Source organism: Euprymna scolopes, chromosome 32, assembly GCF_053919585.1.
Source record: "Euprymna scolopes isolate OS-2025 chromosome 32, ASM5391958v1, whole genome shotgun sequence".
In the NCBI taxonomy this organism is placed as follows: domain Eukaryota; kingdom Metazoa; phylum Mollusca; class Cephalopoda; order Sepiida; family Sepiolidae; genus Euprymna; species Euprymna scolopes.
Window position 1 is genome coordinate 48,143,430 of NC_136513.1, and position 25,498 is coordinate 48,168,927.

General features: G+C 33.8%; 1 protein-coding gene across 17 annotated transcripts in view; it reads left to right on the forward strand.

Annotated features, from left to right (window-relative positions):
- Positions 1–25,498, forward strand: part of LOC145256322 (calpain-B-like) — a 267,137-nt gene that overhangs the window by 113,985 nt on the left and 127,654 nt on the right. For all 17 annotated transcript variants that reach the window (XM_080115058.1, XM_080115066.1, XM_080115067.1 and 14 more), the window contains exon 2: positions 15,711–15,780. In XM_080115058.1, the coding sequence (XP_079971184.1) occupies positions 15,711–15,780 (70 nt within the window). The remainder of the gene's footprint in view (positions 1–15,710; positions 15,781–25,498) is intronic.

Sequence of the window (25,498 nt, forward strand, 5' to 3'; positions counted from 1 at the left end):
AATGTTGTCCGTATATCTCATTCTCTGCCTATGCCTCCTTCTCCATCTACCCTGCACTGTCTCCTGGAGAATTGTTTTCGCTACACCATTAGCTCCTGCCACATGCCCATACCATCAAAATTTTCAAGAAAAGAAAGATTTGAGCCAATAATATTTTTGAATTTTTGAGATGAGGATTGATTCATATGATTCAATACTTCGGACTAATGTTCTCACTTATTATTTTTACAACGTTTCTGTCAACGTAAAAATTAAAAAAAAAAAGCCATATATATATATATATATATATATACCTATAATATAAAGCTGAACGTGTGTGTGTGGTCACGAATAGGCTCCTATATGGTTGACTATTATAGAAAACTGATCACATATAATGATAGAAGATTATCGAGACACAGGAATGGGTATGTTTGATCTGGCATAATGATGATTCATTAAAATTGTGGGGTCTGCATACGTGCCTGGTCCACAAAGTATGGAAATAAAAAATGAAAAAAAAACAAAAACATTTACAAGGGTTTTTGATATAGATGTACATAATAATACTTTGATAAGTATGTTTTAACTTAAATAGGGATGATATAATAAAATTGTGGGGTCTTCGTTCGCGCCTGGCCTCCATAGAATGGAAATAGGCACAGACTTTAATAAAGACTTTTCATGTTTATCTGCGTAAGTATACTTTGATAATTATGTTTCAGTTTGAAGAACTATGGTATCATAAAATTATGAGGTGTTCGTTCGCGCCTGACCTCCATAGAATGGAAATATGTCACAAAGTTTAACAAGGTTTTTTTTTTTAATATAGATCCACAGAATATTGTGATAAGTGTTTCAGTGTGAACAGGTATGGTATAATAAATTATGGGGTTTATCTATTTTATTTTTACTTTCATCATATTTTGCTTTGGTTTTGATACCCCCAAATTCGAAGCTATCTCTTTACAACCGTTTCTTTTCATAACCTATCATATTTTCATAAATCAGAGTACATGTTCTGTATACTGTTTTTGAACCCAGTCAACGACGGGTACTTTTGCTAGTATATATATATATATATATTCATGTGTATCGTTTTTTTTTGGGGGGGGGCGATCTGGAGAGCCATGTATCTAACAGCTGTCCTGTTTTTAAATCTCCGAAACAGCTACATAGTAGGCGGCTGATGATCCTCGTTTTCTATTTACAAAAATTTTAGTTAAGGTCTTCTTTTTTTCATCATTATATAGTTAAATTCTCTTTCATAATTGAAGACTTTTGAGAAATCGGCTTATGCAAGTGCTAAGTCTGTTTCTATTTAACAATTTTAGTTAACCCTTTTTTGTTTCTATTTTTTTAATGCCTCTTTATATAATTTAATTCTTTTGTAATTATAAACTTTTAAGAAGTATGATTATGTAGCTGCTAAGTCTACAATAGGTTAAATTAATTTTTTTCAGGAATTTAAACTGCATTCTTTATTTTTACATATTTTTTACCCAAAGTTTCTTTAGACTGTATATATATATATATATATATATATATATATATATATTGCGTAACCTTGTTTTGTTTGAAAAACCTGTCCGTCGTAAGATGGCCTCCTTAAGTTCGTCATATGGGTTGTCTTCTGGCACATTCTCCAATAAATATACATACATGGTGGTCGCTAGAAAAGCGAGAAATTCGAAGGTCAGCTTAGATAATGAATAAAATGCGTGATTACTATTTTTTGATTGGCCGTGTGAGTGTTGTAAAAATAAATCGTTGTTTGATGCTGCAGTGAAGTGCACGGACGACATTTTGAGTATTTATGAGGATAATATAACATTTGTCTTTGAAGAATTTTGTAAAAATAAATCATTGTTTGACAAATTTCCCACTTTTATAGCGACTACCGTGTGTATATATATATCGTTTGTTTTTTTTTTTTTGTTTTTTTTTTGGGGGGGGGGGGCAGATATATATTGCAATCAAACTCCTTACATAATATACCTGCAAATTTGGTCCCAAATAGTAGCCGCTTACGTTCAAGTGGCACTGTGCCTTGTTTGGAGTAAAAAAAAAAAAAAAAAAAAAGCAGTAACTACATATATAGTGTCATGCAAGTGTATTGGATGCATTACATTTTTCTTCATAACTCTAATTAGGGTTCAAGATTTTACCTAATAATTACTATCCCAAATATAAGTTAGAATAGTAAGAGGAATATACTGACCAAATTTTAGGTAAAATCTTGAATGTATCCAATACTTTGCATGGCACTGTATATGTATGTATGTAGGCTTGAGGACTGTTTTTTTTTCTGTAGAAAGCAAGCATTTATTAAGTCGCCTGACGAGGTTTTCTGGTTTTAACCGACCATTTGTCCAAAGCACTAGCATGTCCAGTGTTGCGACCATGTAAATTTGTTGAAATTAATAAAAATATATCTTGGTCTTTTATTGAGCACTATTAATAACCTCGTTAAATTCATTAGTTATCACTCTTACCTGGTGTGAGTGTGTGTGTGTGTCATATATTTATATATATATATATATATATATATATATATATATATATATATAATTTTTTTTTTTTTTTTTTTTTTTTTCAAAACATGAGATTAGAAAGAACGACCACGTGCAAATTTTTTTTTTTTTTTTTTTTTAAATAAACAAATATTCATCTATTTAAAGTTTCAAATTTTTGGCTTATAGCAAAATCCTCATCGGGAATTTAAAAAAGAAAAAACAATACATTTTTTTTCTCTCATTTGCCGTCGTTTGAACACCATACACAATAGGCACCTCCAAAATTCAATACAGAATTAGCCCCCCCCCAATGTAAAACGATGTAACTTTATTATGAATTAATATTATCAATATAACTTTTGTACCATTTAAAAGAAGGACAAAATAAACCAGTAATAATTAAAAAAAAATATAATGAAATAACGTTCCCATGTAGTAGACATTCTGAACGTGAAAACATACCCGCGTTTAATAAATCTAGCAAAAAATCCACTAATGGTCAGATTTTCTTGAAATTTTCGATATGTATCCATTTTAGAATGAAATTACATATAAAATGCAATTTCCGCAAAATATACGAGGGGAAATATTTTTTTAGTGCGTGTCCCTCCCCCCCCCCTATTTATTTTTCGAAATTTTTACAAAATATATTTAAATCTATCGAAATTTCTATTTATTATGAAACATAAGAGTTCAAATAAGTAAAACATATTTATTTTTTTTTTTAAATTAAATACACGTACTGAACAAAAACTTACCTTGAAGTTGCAATTAAAGTATATAAATTTAATTTTTTAATAGCATTTTTTCTAATTAATATATACTATAATCAGTTGAATTGCCAAGAAAAAGAAACTTTGTAAACATTAATTAATTTTTAAAAGATTAAAACTATTAAAATTTAATTATTTCAAAATGTTCTGTTACAACATAGATTTTTAATTGTGTGTAAATTTTTTTTTAAATATTAAGTTTTAATATAAACATGACTCTTGTCAGCTATTTTATCGCCAGATTAAAACCGATTTGAAAATATTATTATACAAATATTAAGCATTTTGTAGCCCCCTCTCATATTTTGTTTGTCTCTTTTTACCGAACAAAATATGAAAGCTGGCAGTTACCTAAAGCACTCGTAAAACCGTATTTGATATTTAATATACAAATGTTTATAATATTATTAATCATCAAACTGTGTAAATCTTAAAACCTAACAACATTATAACAAAGATTAATTATTAACTGCAGTTTGAAGAAGATAAAGGTTTTAAAAAATGATTAAGTCGCTTTTGCTTTTCCATAGTTTGTATAGTTAACACAAATCTGACGTCACAGAATTATGCATATTTTTTTTCACATTCATTTGGCAATGCCTATACACAATCACAATCTTCAACAAATAAACTGTGCCAAACGATACCATGGCAAGTAAAAAAAAAAAAAAATGCATGTGGTCGTTCTAATCTCGCGTTTTGAATTTCATTTTCTCCGTGCTTCCGAAAAGTGGATTACTTCTAATATATATATATATATATATATATATATATATATATATATATATATATATATATACTAGCCGATTTACCAGAGCTTTGCTACGGATATATTTGTATTACACAATACTAATTGGCATTCTTTTAATATTTATGTAATTACAGGTTCGAAACCAAAACTTCTGGGTAAACGACATTTCTTGTACCACTGGTAAAAATGTAAACAAAAGTTCTACATTACGTAGAAAAAAAAAAAAACTGTACATGTCCGTTTTCAGTTTGTGTTGCTCCCAAAAATGTAAATTAGGATTTTTGCGGATAAACTATGCTTGGTTGTGTATATAAAAAGTACCTCATTTTTAATAAAGGAAGGACTTTCACATAAAAATTTAATAACCAAAAGATACGGCAAAAATTGAATTACACTTGTAAATCATACCTAAAAAAATAGCACGGTTCGTAAACTGCAGAAGTACTAAACAGATAAAAACACCCACAGTTTTGTACTTCTGCAATTATTTTTCTTTGAGTGACGCTGAGACATAAAGCGACACCCCCCTCCCCCCGAAAAAAAAAAATAATAATTACGTCGAAACTCCCCCACACAAATATATATTATCAACTAAATCAATTACCCAGACAGGAAAACATAAGATCTTTCTCAAAAGAAAATCGAAGAAAAAGTGAAAAAAAAAAAAAACGCGTAGGAATATATCTGATATAAAAAGCATTACTTTACCTTGTTTCTTTTTCAAAGTATTATGGAAACGATAATAAAATTCAGACAGTCAAGTGAATAGTTGAAAAATGATTTTAAAATCGTCCGTAGGAAATAAATTTTAACCTTTTGGTAAACATGCTCACACCTTACAATGAATCGACATTTATAGCCGAGACTTTAATAGAAGGCTAACGATTTAAAATATTTTGTCAAAAAATAAAATCATCCTTAGCCTAATTATTTATTTTTTTTATCAATATTTGTGACTTTTACATTTATAGAAAATAAATAATTAAAACAAATCATTTTATCACCATATCTCTCGATTTGGTTAAAAACTATATCCGTTCATAACCGGAAGTGAAATATCAGTGAAAATTACATAAATGTGCCAGTTTAGCAAATAGTACAAAATAACTTGAATTAAAATAATTTAAATAAATTAACTTTAAATAATACTCTTAAATAGAACAATTACATCAATTACATTACTATAATCAGTAATTTTAATTGAGCGAATTATTTAAAAAGATTTTCTTTAATATAATATGCAAATTAGATTAGTTCTATTATGTACATTGCCTTCAATATAATGTATATATATTGATCGTGATGCTATTTATTTATATAGAAAATCTTATAGTAAATAAAATTTATATAGATAACCGTTTTCAGCAGGAAGTTTTGTATATATTAATCAAATTGTGAACAAACAAACAAACAAACAGACAGGATTACGGATTTATATATATAGATATAGATATAGATACTGCTGCCTCTTCACCCTAAAGATATTATTTATGAAATCTATGTCATAATTATTTATTAATTTTCAGAGTTTGTATGAGACAGATCAGAATTAAGATGATTTTTGCATCAGATCATAATTTATTCGACTGAAAAAAAAAATTAATGAGCAAGTATTTTTGACACATAGGAGTACTAGTATTAATATTATTTATTAAGTTATGATAGTGTGTAGAGGTTGTCTGCCTTTCTTTTCTTTTTTGATTTGTAGTGTAAGAGGAATAAATTTAATTAAGAAAAAAAATTGATAGCAATTGTAATCCAACAAATCATGGTATTACTTTGACTGTTTATGTTTGTTAAATAAATTCTAATTACATATTTTCCTTTCTTTTTTTTTTATTTACATAGGCTTGTGATTTCTCCTACTGCGAAATATTGTGGCTAGAAGCATCTCATAAAACTTTTTTTTTTTTTTTGACACATAATAGTAGTGACGAGGTGTTTAGAGATCGTCTGCCTCTCTTTTTTCTTGATTAGTTATGTAAGATAAGGCGTATGTCTTAAATGATATGCCACAGTTTATGAATTTTCGGAAAAAACTAATAGTGGTTGCAGCAGATCACGGGTATTTTTTATTTTACTTCTTTTTTTTTTTTTAATTTATTTATTTGTAACGTTTAATTATGTAACATAAAATCTAACTTAAAACTCATGGATGTTGTTTTTGTTTTTTTGTTTTTTTACATAAAATTTTCTATTAGTTTTTTTTTTAAGAACTTACGACTTAGAATGGACCTAATTAAATTTTAGTCCTCCACCCCGACCCTTTTTATGTTATAAAGATTTTAAAAATAATATCTCCTAGTGTTTTGTTTGATAATTTAAAAAAAAAATTTAGTTTTATTTTTTTAGATTTATTTATTTTTTTTTTTTTAGTTTTACTTTTAACTAAAACCTAAATACAAAACCTCAGAAACGTGTAGGTAACCCCTCTCCCAATATCAAACATGGTGATTTATACACCTGAAAAAGTCGGAGGTTAGATCGACCGAAACGTTGTGCAAATAGACTCCAAATGAGAACTGTAGTCCGAATAATCAATAGTCTGATTAATCCAAATAATACAAGCAAAATTTTCTATGTCCGATATTTTGAACTTGAACGGAAGAGTTGATTTGCTTTTGTTTGTAATTGATTCCCCAACTATTTCGGTGTTCGATGGTACTAGTTTTTTTTTTTTTTTTTTTTAACTTCTAGGTCAAAATTAGTCGGCGATAAGTGTTAAGTAGATTCCGACCCAGAAAACAATTCTTCTCTTTATCAGCCAATCAATGGATTCCAACACAGAAAACAGCAATTCTTCCTTCTTTGTCAGAATATTGCTCATGGAATGTGAGGTCTAAAGGACAAAATAAGGGAAGTGAGTTATAAGGGGTTTTTTTTGGTTTTTTTGTTGTTTTTGTTTTGTTTTTTCTTTGCTCAAAATAATGTCATCGGTTCATTAATCACTTAGTAGCTGATTCTTTAATACTTTACAATTTTATCATGCAGCTAACTTATGTGAAATTGTAATCGGTACAATCATCTCAAGCATTGGTCGATTCCCACTTGATTATCTTTAAATACATAAGCGGTCTTTTTAGTTTAGTCTTTTCGTGATGAAGTGGCTAACTAAGAAATTTGTGTTCTCTGTAATTTGATTTAATTTGAACAGTTTATCTTGGGGATCGCATGAATATCTCAGATCGGTACAAAATAACCTGTTGTAGCAAACCGAATTAATCACACTAATTATACGACGAAAACACGCAATGCATGCCAGTTTTCTTTTGTGGTTGTACATATATTTGTGGAAGAAAATGTTTTGCACATAGACACGCACACCTAATTAGTTACACCTTATCAAGGCCTGATGCCATTCAAGGATATGTCATTTGTCGGGTGGATAGTGAGACAAATATTGTGAAGATCTGTCACAATATATATTTTTTGTTTTATTTTACTTCAGTCGAAGTTCTCAGAAATCAAAGGACCCACAACCTGGGGCGAACACTTGAACTTTGAGATACGTATATATTCGAATGTTCCATTAAAGTTCTTTATCTCTCAAACACTGAGTTAGTAAAGAAATTGTGAACATAATTTTTCTCTCCCCAATTAATCATTTTCATATCTTGTAGTATATCTTTCATTTTGGTTTCTTGGTCTTACTGGATTCCAGGACAAGAATTTATCTAGTCTGGTGGAGTATCCAGCTTCGTGCTGTTACTTGAGGTAACATCACTTGGAGAAGGTGTACCTTTCCTCTTAAAAGCTAATGTAAGTTAGCCATAGTGAGGAGATTTTATTTGGGCAGCGAATACCATGTGATTTTGAATATTTGGTCAGGAAAAAGTATCCTCATGCCAGGTTGTTCTGGCAAACCTCTGTACAGAGAGACCTTAGATACTTGAGGACAGTGTCTAGTAGGCATTCAAGTTTTAGTGTGATAGGTGAAGAATATTCTTTCCTAGATAGTAAAATTAATTCTTCAAAGAAACTGTTCTGTACCTCTATAAGGCCACTATTCGCCCATGTATGGAGTATTGCTGTCATATTTGGGCTGGTGCATCGGCTACTAGTCTCTCGCTCCTTGACAGGGTTCAAAAGAGAGTCGCAAATCTGATAGGCCCTAAACTGGCATCTAAACTTCAGCCTCTGTCCCATCGTCGAAACGTTGCATCCCTCTGCCTGTTCTACAAGTATTATAATGGTGAATGCTCTGAAGAACTGCAAGCACTTGTGCCCCCACGACGTGAACACCCTCGACAGACCCGACAAGCTGCAAAATCCCACCCCCACACTGTAGAGATCCCTAGATGTAAAAGATCTTTCTACTCCAGTAGTTTCTTCCCCAGAACTGCTAGACTTTGGAATTCCCTTCCAGGTCCCTGCTTCCCCAACTGTACTGACATGCATAAGTTCAAGTGCAACGTGAACCAACATCTCGCTGCCCTAATCCCTACATAGTACCCCAGTAGATGTTTCCCCTGATAGTAGCCCCCTACACCAAAGTGGCAATGTGCCTTGTTTGGGGTGAAAATGTAATTAAAAAAAAAAAAAAAAAAAGTTTTATGTGCTCTAAAAAAATCAAAATCATCTTTCAGCAACACTAAACTTTAATGAATGTCGAGTTTCTTCGAGTTGTGTATTTACAACAACTCCTTATACAACTTGGTGACCATCATTGGAGAAATCGTTTTTTTTTTTGTTTTTTTTTTAACCGCATAACAAAATGTGCTGTCCGCTATCATCATCATCATATTCAGTTTCATGTCTGTTTTTCATACTGACGTGTGTAGAATGCCTTTTCGAAATTGACTTTCAAACTAACCTATCTTTGGCCGGGTCTTTTTTTATCCCTCTTTCTCTACAGTCTGTTATCACTTCCTCTTATGTTTTCATTGGTTTTCTCTTGTGAACTTAACCTGTTACTGCAGCTGTTTTGTTTTTATAAAAATCGTTCCAGACAAGATATGAAGCCACTTCATGTAAGGAGCTAAAAAAAAATATTACTTCTAGGTCAAAATTAGTCAGCGATAAGTGTTAAGTAGATTCCAACCCAGAAAACAATTCTTCTCTTTATCAGCCAACAAGTGTTAGATGGACTGATTCCAACCCAGAAAACAGCAATTCTTCCCTCTTTGTCAGAAATATTGCTAATGGAATGCGAGGATTAAAGGACAAAATAAGGGAAGTGAGTTATAAGGTTGCCAAAAGTAAACTCAAGGTTCAGTTTTTACTTTGCTTAAACATATACTATAAAAAAAACTTTCATTCTTTCAACGTGACCAAACCATCAAAGTCTACTGTTTTGCACTCACCTCCTTATATTACCCAGATTTAATTTTCTTCTGAGGTCATCAGATCTAAGCCTGTCTTCAAAACATCTACTGTATTTTTCTCGTATCAATTCACTCCGTGCAATGCATCTCCTCAATCCACATTGACCATATTCCAGTTCCATACATCAGCACACTTGATCGACAAAAATAATGCTCTGCTAGTTAGTAATGACAGTTCTCTGAACTTATGCCACTCACTACTAACTCTTGCAATCGCACCTGCTTCCTTGTTTGTTTCAATCGTATCACCACGATATCAATCTCAATAGCAATCCAAATATACTTCCTCCACAATTAAATTCTCACCCGTCTCTATCGTCGGACCCTTCTTGCACACAAACGGGTTATCATCCCTCAACCTACCAATGCATTTTAAAAACTAAGCTTTATGCCATGATCGAACTACTTCTATAGAGTAAATTTATGAATCTGGCCCCAATCACAGTAGCCTTTTACTTCTCAATGGCAGTGTGGACATCCATAAACAACAAAGACGTTTTATTTACTAGCGGGAGCCATCGATATACATGCTTCCTGGAACCACATATCGCTACCGAGAGAGAGGGCAGCTAACCCTTCTACCTCTCCATGAACTTTCGGAGAGTGAATCTACCGTTTTTTTTTTGGGGGGGGGGGGTCACTATGTTTGTTATGTTTATAGTTTTGTTTTATGGTATATCAACCATTATGTTCCTGAATTTATTTTGAGATAAGGATTGATAATACATATTATTCAGATTATTCAAACTACTGTTCTCATCTTGACTGTTATTCGCACACCGTTTCGGTTGATGTAACCTCTGACCTTCTTCAGGTTGGGAATCGCCACGGAATTTTGAACAAAAACTTTTATTTAATCTACTGTTTGCCTGCTTTCCTAGCTGACTCCAATTTGATTGTCTTCAAGTCCAATGTAAACAAGTTCTTGATGAACCGTCTCCCTAAGTAATCCAATTTACAAAATCCCCACTACTTATGATTACTATGCTATAACCCCATTGGCTAATGTATACCCATTAACCCTTATCCCTGAGTGGCCTCCAAGCCTTGATAAGTGGTGACTCCTTCTGTAAAAAAAAAAAAAAAAAAAGCATGCTCTCCTTCCATCAGCTATGGCTGGGTAGAAGTCGTCAGTAATTTGTGCAGTAGAACTCTGGGATACAGTGGCCTTAGGATACTTTTCTTTTTTTTTTTTTTTTTTTTTTTTTTTTTCAGGTAGGATGTGGAATTCAACTTGGTTGTAAATTTCAACTTGGTTTTAATTTTCTTTCTCTTATAATAAGCTCCACTCTCTATTGCATATTGAGCTTTTTTATTCGGTTGGGATTAAATTATCTATATATGAATACTGGTATTTATATTAGTCTGAATTTTACCATTGCTTGTATCAGGTAAATTTTACAACCTTTTGATTTCATTACTATATATATATATATATATATATATATATATATATAATGAATGACAAAAGTCTATATTCCAAATTTCATGATGATGACCATCTTAAAATTTATTCCTTTAATTCAGTTGACACAATTCTTGGTGGTATCCGTTTCGTAGCACAAAATCAAGCTATAAGGTATTTGTAGCTTCTCTTCCAATTTTCTGAGTTTTAATCATGTCCAAATGCACTTTTTATGTCCTTTTGGTGGATTGATTGTTGCTATTTCTTCTGAGGAGTAAAGAGCAAAATAGATTCACTGATTGATATAATAATTAAGTGATTGATTTTGTGCTACAAAACAGATACTGTCAAGAATTGTAAATGTCAACTGAATTAAAGGAATAAATTGTAAGATGGTAAACATCATGAAAGTTTGAATATAGTTTTTTTGTCATTATTTCATTATATGCTCTGTAATTACATTGAGCTTCTTCAATAAGGATTGGTATATATAAAAAGGAAATATATGTGAATAAGGAATATTTCCAAAGAAATAAATAAATATATATATATAATTTATTTATTTTTATTTATTTTTTTTTAAATTCAATTTTCACCCCAAACAAGGCACAGTGCCACTTTGAAGCAGAGGGCTACTATCAGGGACTTAATTAGCAGGGTCATTATGAAGGGAGATGAGTAAAAAGATGTTTGTTCACATTATACTTGAACTTCTGCGTATCAGTACAGTTGGGAAAGCAGAATCCCGGAAGTGAGTTCAAAGACCCGCAGTTCTGGGGAAGAAACTATTAAAGTAAAAGGCTTTCTTGCACCTAGGGATCTCTACTGTAAAGGGATGAGACTTAGTAGCTTGTCAGGTTTGTCGGGGGTAGTTACGTCGGGGAGGTACAAGTGTTTGCAGTTCGTCAGAACATTCACCATTAAAGTATTTGTAGAACAAGCAGAGGGATGCAACATCTCGTTGATGGGACAGAGGCTGTAGGCTAGATGACAGTTCAGGACCTATCAGGTTGGCAACTCTCTTTTGAACCCTGTCCAGGAGCGAGAGACACGCAGCAGATGCACCATCCCATATATATATATATATATGCGGGAATCAACCAAAAATTATGGAAATAGAGAATTATTAGGCTTTGAAATACCTTGGTATAAAAAGTATCCCTATCATTAATTACATAATTTCCTTATAAAATTAATCGTTCATGTAATATGCATTAGAATATATTCTTATATTGTCATTTTTTTTTTCTTTTTGTGTGTATATAATTATTTTTTTACTATAATAATTAAATACCTACAGACACTAGTGTTTCATCCTTTCGGGAATCTTCATATATATATATATATAATGATTTCCATAGCCAAGCAACGTCGCAGCTCACTAGAGCCGTGACTTTTATGAATGTCTAGTTCGGGTTTGCTGGCTGTCGCAGCTCTGGTGAGCTGCGATGTTGTTTGGCTGTGGAAATAATTATATAATCTCTCACATTCTGAAAATATATATTAGTACCGATTTCCAAAGTTTTAACAAAAACAAAAACAAAAAAAAAAAAAAACTTGAGTGCTATCAGCTAGAACCAAAACCTTTAGCACTCTCGCTGCGTTCCCTGCGATTTGAGCTAAACTGACAAAGTTTTAAAATTAGACCACTTTAAACTATTGCTAAATTTGCGCATGTACAAAAGTAAATAGAAATATGTCGGTAAGTTGAACAAGTATTTCTGTATGCGTTATTCATCCATCCAAACAAAGATTTTACTCATTATAAACCATCCTTGGTATATGACTGCTGTTTCCTGTTAATCTCAGTGTGATGTGACCTGTAGTTTAAGAGTTTATCGGTTAAATATTTTTAGACATATACACACACACACACATCTACTGGTTTATTTATATACTAGCTTGCAGCCCTGCGTTGACTGGTCATACAGTATGTGTAAACATATTTTAATTTATGCAGATTGCATATGTATTATTATAGAATCAATCCTCTATTGATTATTGTATATTACGAGGAATAACTTGCCCGGTGGACAAATTTGGAAGAAAAAAAAAAATAATAATAATGATAATGTCGTTCATCAAATTCCGTCTGTGTTTGTTTACAATATCATGTCAGCTGATATTTAGGCTTGATGATGAATGCCCTGGAAAAGTCACTTCTGATTAATGTTTACTTTTCAAATATGCAAACAAAGAAATGATTTGCAGCGATTTTAAATGGTACATTTTCTTTTATCTTAAATTGAACTCATTAATAAGAAAAAATAAAAAATAAAATGGTGAGGTACACCCGGGCTTGAACAGGGGATCATTCGATCTATAGTCGAATGCTCTACCACTACACTATGTCTCCAGATTATAATAAATCTGTGTTTTTTTTTGTTTTGCTTTTTTTGTTTTTTGTTTTTTAAGAAGAAATGATTTGCTGAAATTTTATCTCCTTTACCGGTATAATGTAAAATATTCCCCTGTATAAATTATTCCTTTTATCTCTAAAAGAGAAAAGCTATTTTTAAAATCGGATTTTTGTTTTTTCGATTTTCATGATGAATTTCTGTACAAAACATATCTAAGAACACTGCCAGACATATAAATGAGTTTTGTGTGAAATTTGTAAAAGAGAGGCTCAGCCGTTTCGGAACTCATGAGGAATGGAATTCACACATACACATACACATACACAAAGTGACTTTTATTTAATAGATTTTTTTTTTCCTAAATTGATCCACACAGTAATTTTTCTGATGTTCATGTAATTTTACTTATTAGAGCTCTACACGTGTATTGAGAACTTTTGAAAAGACATTATTTTTTTTAGTCCAATACATTTGAATTTATTTAATTATATGTATACACGGTGGCCCACTTAAAAGTAGCCCAGATAATGTAGTAAAGAGGACCCTCTTTTATTGTTTAAATTACTTGTAATGTTATAAAAGATGCTGGAAGTGCTCACATTTTGCAAACCATATATATATATATATATATATATATATATATATATATATATATATATGTTGGCAAACGTAAGAGTAGCCTAGAAAAAGTAGTAGAGAAAGGAACATTCTTTTATTGTTTAAATGATCTGTAGTATTATAAAAGATGCTGGAAGTGCTCCCCGTTGACATCTATGCATTTCTGGGCACGTTTAACAACGTTTGCAGATGCTGTTTGTCGATCTTCTCAGGTGATTCTCCTGATAGCGCTGGTAATGTTTCTTTTAGTTGGTTAAGATTGTGAGGATTATTTGCATAACCTTTTTGTTTTAAACTCCCACGAAGACAAAATTCCACATCATGACAAGACCGGGGAACACGGTGGCCATATACCTTTGCTTATTGTTCCCTCTTTCGTAAACATACCAGGAACTCGTTTCTGTGATCTGTGAGTCGTGTGGCATGCAGCGCCATCTTGTTGGAAAAAAATTGCATTTTATCTTGTGGTGTCAGTTGGTAGATAAGAGAAAGATGAAGGAGATTAGGCTATTTTTAAAATGGGCCTTATATATATATATATAATTCCACAGCCAACCACCGTCGCAGCCCACAAGAGCCATGACAGTCAGTGAACCGGAAGTCCAAGACTCGAGTGTCATGGCTCTTGTGGGCTGCGACGTTGTTTGACTGTGGAATGTTTTATATATAATCTCTCACATTCTGAAAACCATATATATATATATATATATATATATATATATATATATATGCTGGCAAACGTAAGAGTAACCTAGAAAAAGTAGTAGAGAAAGGAACATTCTTTTATTGTTTAAATTACCTGTAGTATTATAAAAGATGCTGGAAGTGCTCCCCGTTGACATCTATGCATTTCTGGACACGTTTAACAACGTTTGCAGATACTGCCTGTAGATCTTCTCAGGTGATTCTCCTGACAGTGTTGGTAATGTTCTCCTTTAGTTGGTTTAGATTGTGAGGATTATTTGTATAAACTTTTTGTTTCAAAGTTCCCCAAAGATAAAAATCACATGATGGCAAATGCGGGGAACATGGTGGCCATAAGCCTTTCGCTTATTGTTTTCTCTTCCGTAAACATGTCATGAACACGTATCAGTGATCTGTGAGACGTGTGGAATGTAGCACCATCTTGTTGGAAAAGGAATTGCATTTTGTCTTGTGGTGTCGTTTGGTCGTTAAGAGAAAAATTAGATGGATCGGGCTACTTTTAAGTGGGCCACCCTGTATAATAAAAGTTCTCAATACACATGGACAGCTCTAATAAGTAAAATTCTATAAATGTCAGAAAAATTACTGCCTGGATCAATCTACGTTTTGACATTAATTGGCTCATCTGGGGTTCAACAAATCTATATATCAGTCCACTATGATGAATTATTCTATGATGAAACAACAAGCTATTGTAAACAATTAGATGAACAAAAGTTGTTCATTTACCAATGATGGGGAGAGGGGGGGTGGAGGTTCATATGATTACAAGCCTTAGTGAACATGATGGATCAAAATAAAAACTTGAATATGGTATTGTCATGAAACTGGGGAACATATCCTAACATCTAGTAGTTTGAGAAAAGATGTTAGATTAGAAAGCCTTTCAGTATAAGGAGACCTCTTCAGTGAAGAGATGTACTTTTGCTGAACGTCAGGTTAGTCAGGGTTATTTACGTCAAGGGGGCACAAATGCAGCAAGTTCATCAGAGCACATCCATTAAAATATTTGTGAAACAAGTACAGGGATGCAACATTAGTGATGCAACAGCGGCTGGGGTTTGGTGGATAGTATGGCTCTTTTTTTTTTTTTAATTCTGGTTGAGAGGGTGATGGTTGGTACACCAGCACAACTTTATTTGTTTTTGAAATGTTTCATGTTTTATCATTAATGCTTATATTGATTGAAAAGATCAAAAAAATGTATGGAAGACTATAATTGCAGAAATATAACTCTTATTATTCATCTGAAATTGATAAAAACATTTATTTCTTGCAGGATATCTGTGATGATCCCAAATTCCTCATTGGTGGTGCCTCTCGCTTTGATGTGAAACAGGGAGAACTGGGTAAGCATTCAACAAATCGTTGTTAGCAAAATTGCATGATTTTCTGCCTTTTAATTACCACTGTGGAATTTCTTGCTGTTCGACTACTTGCAGACCTTTCTTCTAATGCTTTGTTGATTTTTGGGAAGCATCATGACAGTTTGAACTTGTGTAAGAATAGTATACCCATTTCTTTTTCCAAATGGAAATCGCTCCAGGCAAGGTATAAAGCCAGTTAGTGTAAGAAGTTATAAATAAATTAATTAAAAACTAGCTAACAATAACTGTTAGGACAGATTAAGATTCAGAAAGCAGCGATTCTTTTCTCTTTGTCAGAAATATTGTTCATGGAATTTGAGAACTAGGGACAAAATAAGGGAAGTGGGTGTTACAAGGTTGCCGAAACTAACAACGATAGCATCTTTGTGTATTGGAAAGCATCACACCAACATTTAATATTGAGTAAAGACGTTATATTTTAGCAAAAGGATAAAATGAAGAATGCAGACGTGCACATATGATAAAAATCGGAAATAAATAAAACATTGAAAGAATTGAAGGGGTCACTAGCTAGTAAGTGCTAACTAAAACATAGACAGAATATTGCAAATGACAATTGAGAAAAGCAAAATTTTCTAACAAAACATTTTTGGTCCCCTAACAAAGGAGGGATTGGACTTAGTAATTCTCTCCCATTCAGCCGTTCACACTTTTCTCAATAACCATGCTTTGGATTTTTTGGAAATTTTGCACAAACATTAGTCATGGTGAAAGTAAATTTTTTATTCAAAACCTTTCAAATCGAATTTTTCACGTCAATCACGAACATAACATGGCTCACTGCAGTCAACACTCCCAACATACAACTTCCATCATGATCGACATGCCCAATCTCAAAGCCATCATTTCCTTCAAGGACAAACTTACAGCATTCGGTCCAAGGATTTTACCTGTGCGTCACAAGTTTTCCTTTTATCGATTCATCATAATCATAACATAAATGCTTCGTGCAGCCTTCAGCGTATCATGACAATGTGCACCAAGGAAAACAGTTTCTTTGCATAATATGCATTGCACAAGGTATGTTTCACCTTTACAGCATTCCCCTTCCTTGACATAGCAGTCATCTTGTATATCTTGGTCACTTTTGAAATTCTCACCAATGTCTCCATCTCAGCAACAAACATGATCACACACATGAACACACTAAGACTCTTCCTAATACGAACAGTCAACACCAAAGAATAATACAGACGTCATCTTAATACAACCCATTACATAACACAGCATTCCCCTTCCTTGACATAGCAGTCCTCTTGTATATCTTGGTCACTCTTGAAATTCTCTTTCCAGACTTAATCACTTATTGCTCAGCTTGTTATACAAGAGATAAGAATATAAAAGTTACTTTCATTTATGCAAACACGTGTTTGGTGAAAGTTGGGTTAGTGGTCGCAAGTCAAAATCTTCATAGTGTGAACAATATGCATGTGTAAACAATATATGTATGTGAGTATTTGGCAGCGTGGTATTGTGTATGTATGTTGGTTTACTTTGTGTATTAGTTAGTTTCTATTCGTATGATTCGCCAATTTCCCTTATTTTCTATCAGTGCCTAAAACTTAACAAAAATTCTATAAGCAAAGTTTTTTTTTTTTTCTAGGATTACTCCTCAGTGAAACACAATACCAAGGGGCTGCTTCACAGCTGACTATAACAAGGCCGTTTCAAGCTTAATATGAATTAATTCTTGTTGATCTGTCCAAGTTCTATCATTATAGATGGTCATGGTGTTGTCTCACTGGCCACCTGACACTCATTAATGTTTATCCTCGAGTGGCCTTTGGGCCTTGATAACTGGTGACCCGCACCTGTTTAGTAAAAAAAAAAAAAAAAAAAAAGATATCCTAATATCGATTTGGTCTGTCTGTTTTATGACAGACAAACATTTGTTTTGGAAGTTTTGAAATGAGGATTGGAAAAAAATGTGAATAAATATATGCACATACCTAACCTATAAATAAATTATAGCATTTGTTGGTCCCCTGACAAAAGGAGGGTAAATCTATAAATTCATCCTTGTTTGTTCGTCTGTCCACACTTTTTTCAATAACTTGGAATTTTTTTGAATTGTGCACAATATGAGTAAAAAAAAAAAAGTAACAGAACTGATTTTCCACGAAAACTCCAGTTCCCCCCCCCCCGCCCCCCAGGGGTACCTTTCGGGTTAACATGGCTAAAATTGGCACCTTTGTGCTTATTAAAAAAATTCATGCCTTGGATTTTTATAAAACTTTCTGTAAAGTTGTAACTGACTGATTTCTATATAATTTTGTTTGTCTATACTTCGCAATAACTCTTGGGTGTGCCCCAGGGGGTCTATTAGAGCTAATAAAAACGCTCAACTTTTGGGACTTTTTTACCATATTTGTCCAAAATTTTTGTGTATGTCTATTTAGCAGTTTTGCATGGTGCTGAATTCAAATTTAAATATGTTAAGGCCTTGGGGACTTTTGGGGCTAAATGGAGGGGGGTCGGGCAAATGATGGACTTAGTCATTTCTTTTTTTGCATGGTGTAGAACTCAAATTTACATATGTTAAGGTCTAAAACTGCACCATTTGTTCATTTTCACCAGGATTTGACGTCCCTTGGGGACTTTTGGGGCTAAAGGGAGAGGGTCAAATGCTGAACTTAATCATTTTTGTATGCCTTGTTCACTGGATGGGTGTGTTTTTTAAAAGTTCCATGAATTCCATGTTTTGTTTTCTATTTTGTTTTCATTCTTAATGTTTTGAGTGTAAATATTTATTTAACATATCAAAATTCATTTACCCAATTTATTCTAAGCTGTTACAGAAATGGTTATTTTTATAAACCTACCAACATTCCTTTTCAACTATCAAGTTCTTAAATAATCTAAAGAATTTCTCTAGTGACTCCCATTTAGCAAAAAAAAAAAAAAAAAGAATTCCTAAAAATAAAATGTTGACAACACTCAGCTAAAACAATTCCCAAAACGTAATACATTTTTTTTACTAATGAGTGACCAAGGCCCAAAATAACTTGAAGTTAAGGATCAACGAGAGAATAGATTGACAGTTGAATGATGATGAAGACTATGAGAGGATTGAAGATTTCCACATGTGGAGAGGTTATGCGCTCTTTTTTGCCTTTTTTTTTTTGTGGAAGACAGAGCATGAATCCACTTGATATAAGGAGCTAACAAGAACACAAAATGATTATCGCAAAGACAGGAGATGCCTATTGAGTTTAGTCTCAACAATATCAAGGTAGGAAGAAAACAGTGAGCAGAAAGAGTTTCACAACCTTGCAGTTCTTGGAAAGAATAGGAATAAGAAGCTTTTATTACAATGAGGTATTAAAACAATGAATTGATGGAGACCACTAGATCAGCAAGTCAAACGAGCTGAAACAAAGGAAGCAGGGAATACATCAGACAATTCTGGAGAATACAAAATAATAGTAATAATAAAAAAAATACTGAGACTAACAATATCACATCTGTGAGAGAGAAGTTGCAGTGAAGAAGTTACATTTTGCAATTTATTAAGAACCTTCAAATGGGACACAGATTCGCAAGAGCCCAGATATAACAGTACTCCATACATGATCCGATAGTAGATTTTTAGAAATAGAGAATAGCCTCAAGTGTTTGAAAGTGCTTATAGAACCGATTTTACAAGAAGTAGGTAAAGCAATAGATTTAATATATGAACTCCAATTGATGTGAAAAAAAGACCAAGAAGTTTTGGTTGGTTGGGTTTTGTTTTACGGCATATCAACCCTTTTCAGGTTATTTAATACCGAATCCAGTGATTTTGAAGAACAATTTTTTAATAGAGTATATTTGTTTGTTTTTATTTTTTAAGTCGGTTTCTATTTAACCCATAGTTGGGACCCTAACAGGTACTACCAGTCTGGGTCAGAGTGGACCTGGGAGCAATGGCAATTAAAAAGGTGGCTACACACTCCCCAAAGCCCGCAAACTGGGGCCTCACCATCGGATATAGTTTAAGGTCATATCCAGGACCGTACCAAGAAGTTTTAGAGTCGATTTCTCATCAAGAATCTCACAAAGAAAAGTGACACATATACGGTTGAAAGACAATAGTTGAGTCCCGACAGGATGAAATGAAACAATTTCTTGACCCAATCCATAACTGAACCGAGATCAACTTCTAGATCAACTGCAGTTTTCAGCTGATCCGAGGAAGATGATCCAGAAGCAACACCAGAATACAAAATAGACTTCGTAGCCAAGTAGGAGATGCCCTTTTCTCTTCCTTGCAACCTCTCTCCCACAGAAGAGATGTTGTGAGCCTGTCTGTTTTATCGTTATTTCCATGGCAAGTGCTCGTCTGAGCTCCAATCTCTTGTCCCCCCTCACCAATCTTTCACGATAAACACCCGTCTAGCTGAAACCAGTGTCAAAAATGTTCCCCACTCTTTATCTGTGCCAAAATCAAAACGTAGATTCCATGAACAAAGCTTCTTTCTTAGGAGTGCCGTTTCCCACCTGATTACAACTTGGATGTCTTCAAGTCCAACATAAACAAATTCCTGATAAACTGCCCCCATAAGTAAGACACTTTATCAAATCTCCAATACCAACTATTACTATGATATTATCCCATTGATTATCGTACATGCAATAACCTTTATCCCTGAGTAGCTTCCGGGCTTTGATAAGTGGTGAATACCATGTAAAAAAAAAAAAAAAAAAAAAAGTGGTATCCTCAACATAAATGTTAATTTTCTCAATAACATTCTACTCTAAATAGAATACAAAATCTGCGATTTTTCAATTCAATTCGATTTGTTTAGCAAAAAATTAAAAAATTTCATTTCAATTGCCATGTAAGGAAAGAGTGATGGAAATTTACACAAGAGGACACAGTAGCTCATCACGTGTCCAAATTCACCTTGAATTGTTACATTGTTTGTGCATTTATTTTCTCACTTAAAAGTCTATTCCAAGTTTCAAGGATTTTGACTGAGAAAGCAGCCCTCCTCAAATTCAGTTGAAATCAGCAGTGTAATACTTTGAGTGTCCGTGTAGACTTCTTTCTGGTGCAGAAATGAATAATAGGTCCTGAAGTATATCGTAATGACACTTAAGAAGGTAGTGTGCCAAAATATGATCACTACGTAATTGTCGGCACTAAAGTACGGCACAATCACATTGACACACCGGTTCTCACCAGATCACCCAAGTTAAGCAACGTTGAGCCTGGCCAGTACCAGATGAGTGACCATTTGAGAAGGTGAGGCGCTGTATGTACCATGAGGTAAAATTACCAGGTTGAGAAACTGGCACTGTCTATCCTTCTCTCAAGGGTAGATGGGACTCTCTTAAGCCATGGTAGACACCCCATCTAGTTAATGGCGTCACGATAAAAACTACCCTTGATAGCCCTGGCGAAGCATCAAGTATTCAACTATTGACAAGATTTGAATTACAATTACTCTACAAACTTGTATAGTGAGTTCAGTCTTGGCTGTGGCCGCGCTGGATGGGTGGATGGATGGATCACTCAAGGAAGCAATGGTTAAGCTTTTTGGAGTCCATTTTCATAGAGCAGATCCACACCATCTGAGTAGTCAGTCTTCGAACTCTCTTAGTATCACGTATTGAATATGGAGAAGGTGCCTGGATACCATAACTCTAACAGTGGTCTTACGACAGAGATATACAGAGGGAGAAATATTTCAGTCATGAGTTTGCAGAAAAAATATAAGAAATAAGATACTCCTTTTTTTGTTAGCAACCTGAATGGCATGTAGTGTGGTATAATCTCATCTCTTTTCTGAATCTAGAGACGTAGCTAGTCTTTCTCTACTCTATTGTTATGACCATGGTAAGTGCTTGATTGAGCGCCAATCTTGGGTTCCCTCTCTCACTCTGAACCATTCACAGCAAAATGGAAAATAATAAATCAAATAAAATTTGATCAATTATGAGAAGAGTTTGCGATAAATGTTTCATTTGGTGATGACCATGATGTAGCCCTCAGGAAAGACATGTTCCGCTGATGTGATGTTCTTGAAAAAGAAACTCTGTTCATGGAAACATTTAGCAGCCTGAATGCAATGTAGTGGGGTATGATCTCTTTTTTTCCTATAGTCCTTTTCTGAATCTAAAGACATTGCTACTCTTTCTCTGCTTAATCTTTATATCCGTTGAAAGTACTCAATAGAGCTCCAATCTCTGGTCTTCCCTCCCCTGCACACAGATTATCAAACATCCACAGCAAAATTGAAAATAATTAATGGAATGAATAAAATTTGATGACTTGCGAGAACAATTGCTGATAAATATTCGACATTAGATTTTAAGATCACCATCCTGTAGCCCTCAGGGAAGCAACATGTTCCACAGATGTGAAGTTTTTGGAAAGAAACTTTGTTCATGGAAATTCAGTTTGACATTAGGCATACAGATGAAGAAAGTAAAGTTATTTTCAGTCATTGTGAACATACGAGTTCTTGCTGTGAATGTGTTTAAAAGAGGACCTAGAAATTGAAGCTCAATCAAACACCTTCCATGAAAGTAATAATAGAATAAAAACTAGCAACGTCTCTTTTATAGGAAAAAAAACCCCAGCAGAACTGACTTCCTCCAAAGGAGGAAATGTCATGAGAATATCAAATTCACAAGTTACTCTAGTTATATAGTTACTAGTTACGTGTATATGCCAGTCAGGGGAGATGATGACGTTAGATGGTCACCCATCTTTTACTGACCAGGCTTTACATTACTTAACTTTGGTTATCTAACAAGAACCTGTGTGTCAATGTGATTATGCTGTACCTATAAGAAAACGTCTGCGAATGTTTTATATCAAATTTCTTTCATCAATGAACCACCAATTTCGCTCTCCCTCCCATCATTGGTAAACGAACAACTTTATTTCATCTACTTATTTACAATAGCTTATTGTTTCACCATGGAATGATCCATAATAATGGATTGAAATATATATATATAATTATTATTATTTGCTATAATAATTATTAAATACCTACAGACATTAGTGTTTCATCCTTTCGGGAATCATCAGTGTAGGGTGTCACGATTAATGCCGGTTGAGAGATTCGAACACTGGCAACAGAAGTCATGTCTGGCTTCATTAGCAAGGACCTAAGCCATTCGGCTACCGTCAACCATGAGAGGATACAGTTGAAATTAAACATTTATTCTTCTTAAATGCGTTTAGCGTCAGTCCGAGAGTGATCTAATCATTATATGACGATCTGCACATATGAGCTAAGTTGACCGACTTTATTGCAACTGAAAGTGCTCAAGGATCCTTCTACCGCTCCAGAAGATATCTCACTGCTGATGCAATTCTCTATCTATATAAAAGCCAAGTACGTCTAAGGATGGAGTACTGCTGCCACATCTGGGCAGAAGCTGCTAAAAACAGCCTATCCTGTCTTGATAGAGTACAAAATAGGCCTAGTGGGGGATGCCCTTTTCTCTTCCTTGCAAACTCTCTCCCACAGGAGAGATGTTGCGAGCCTGTCTTTGTTTTATCATTACTTCCATGGCAAGTGTTCGTCTGAGCTTCAATCTCTACCTCCCCCCCACTAATCTTTCACGAAAAACACCTGTCTAGCTGAAACCACTGCCAAAAATTTTCCCTACTCTTTATCTGTGCCAAAACCAAAACGTAGATTCCATGAACAAAACTTCTTTCTTAGAAGTGCACGCCTGTGGAACTCTGTTCTGTTTACCTGTTTCCCACCTGACTACAACCTGGATGTCTTCAAGTCCAATTCCTGATGAACCACCCACTTAAGTAAGACACTTTATCAAATTTTCAATACTAACGTACTGTACACACAATAACTCTTATCCCCGAGTGGCTTCCGGGCCTTGATAAGTGGTTGAGCACCTAGTAAAAAAAAAAAAAATAAAGATAAGAAACACACACACACACACACACACATATATATATATATATATATATATATATATATATATATATATATATATATATATGAGATCTTGTGTGTAGAATAGTCTCTACCAATCTACTGTCAATTTTTGGTCTACAGACTTGAAACTTTATATATAGGAGATTCAGACCTGTGGAACAAATTCAGTGTAGCTTTAAGCCAGTAAAAATATCTGCTAAAGGGTCAAAATTGGAACTTGGTAAGTGTGAGTCGACTTGAAGTGCTTCTCTACACGTACGCAAATATACATTTAAACGTTAAAATTTATAAAGGTTTTTTCACTCGCATTCATCTTTAACAAGGTATATCGTTACTTGGACGTAAGGGGCTACTATTTAGGACCATGCCTAAGAAAGATTAAAAAGATATTGGTTTACATTACATTTAAACTTATATCAGGACAGCAGGTAGCAGGAAGGGGATTCCAAAATCTAGTTGTTCAGGGGAAAAAAAACTATTAAAATAGAAAGCTTTCTGGTATTTAGGGATCTCAACAGTGAAGAGGTGTGATTTTGTTGCTAAGCGGGTTTGTCGGCAATATGTATATCGAGGGGGCACAAGCATAACAAGTTCATCAGAGCACATTCCATTAAAACACTTGTAAAGCAGGCATAGGAATAAAACATTGCAGCGATGGGACAGGGGTTGGAGCTTAGTTGACAAAGTGGGATATATTAGATTGAAAACTCTTTTTTGACCCTATTCAAGAAGGAGAGAGTAGTGATAGATGGCCAGCTTAGATGTGGCAACAATACTCCATGCATGGGCGAATGGTGGCCTTGTAGCGGTACAGGATACTCTTAGGTATGAGTAGTCTTCTAGCTTGCTAGAAGGAACCCATCTTCTTTGCAGCAGCCTTTGCAATGTCCTCAATGTATTTGTTCCAGTTCATATTTCCTGTGAAAGTTAAGCCGAGGAGTTTGAAGGAAGAATTCTCAAATAGGGTGTTATTTGTCATGGATATCGGTGATTGGAGAGGCGCCTTATAATTGTTAAAAGAGAGCAACTTGGTTTTACTAGCATTAAATCTTACCATCCATTTACAGCATCATTCCATTGTTGTCTGGAGGTTATTTTCTAACAAATCTGCCATTGTCTTAGATTTATGTAAATCCGTTCTTCCCTCCTGCATGTTATAGAGCTTTGTGCCAATCTCAGACGCAATATTATCAGGGAGGTCATTAATGAATATCAGGAATAATAGTGGTCCAAGGATTGACCCTTGAGGCACCCCTGCATTAATGTTATGCTGCTTGGGTGTACATCCATCAATGATAACCTTGATGGTCTTGTTGTCTAAGAAGAATTTAATTATACAGGGTGGCCACAAAGTCACGCACTAATGTTAATTGTAATCCTTGTAAAGAAATTTGAATCTTTTTTTAATTTTTTAACTTTTTTAATTAACATTGGTGCGTGACTTTGTGGCCACCCTGTATTTAGTATATATCCAGTTACATCATACAATTTAATTTTCATTAGCAGCTCTTCATGCCAGACTTCATCAAAAGCATTGGATATATCAAGGGCTACAGCCCTGGGTTCATCCCTGGGCTATATGGTAGTGAATATGTTTTGGTTTCGATTCCAGCTGATGGCATCCAAGTCATTTTTTTATTTTACTTTCTACATCACTACTATCTATTGGGTACAATATAATAATCAATTGAGAAGTGACTCTATAAGAATAAATACAAAATCTGCATAAATTAAAAAATCAGAATTCAGCATAATTTCTGACCAGCCAATGTGCT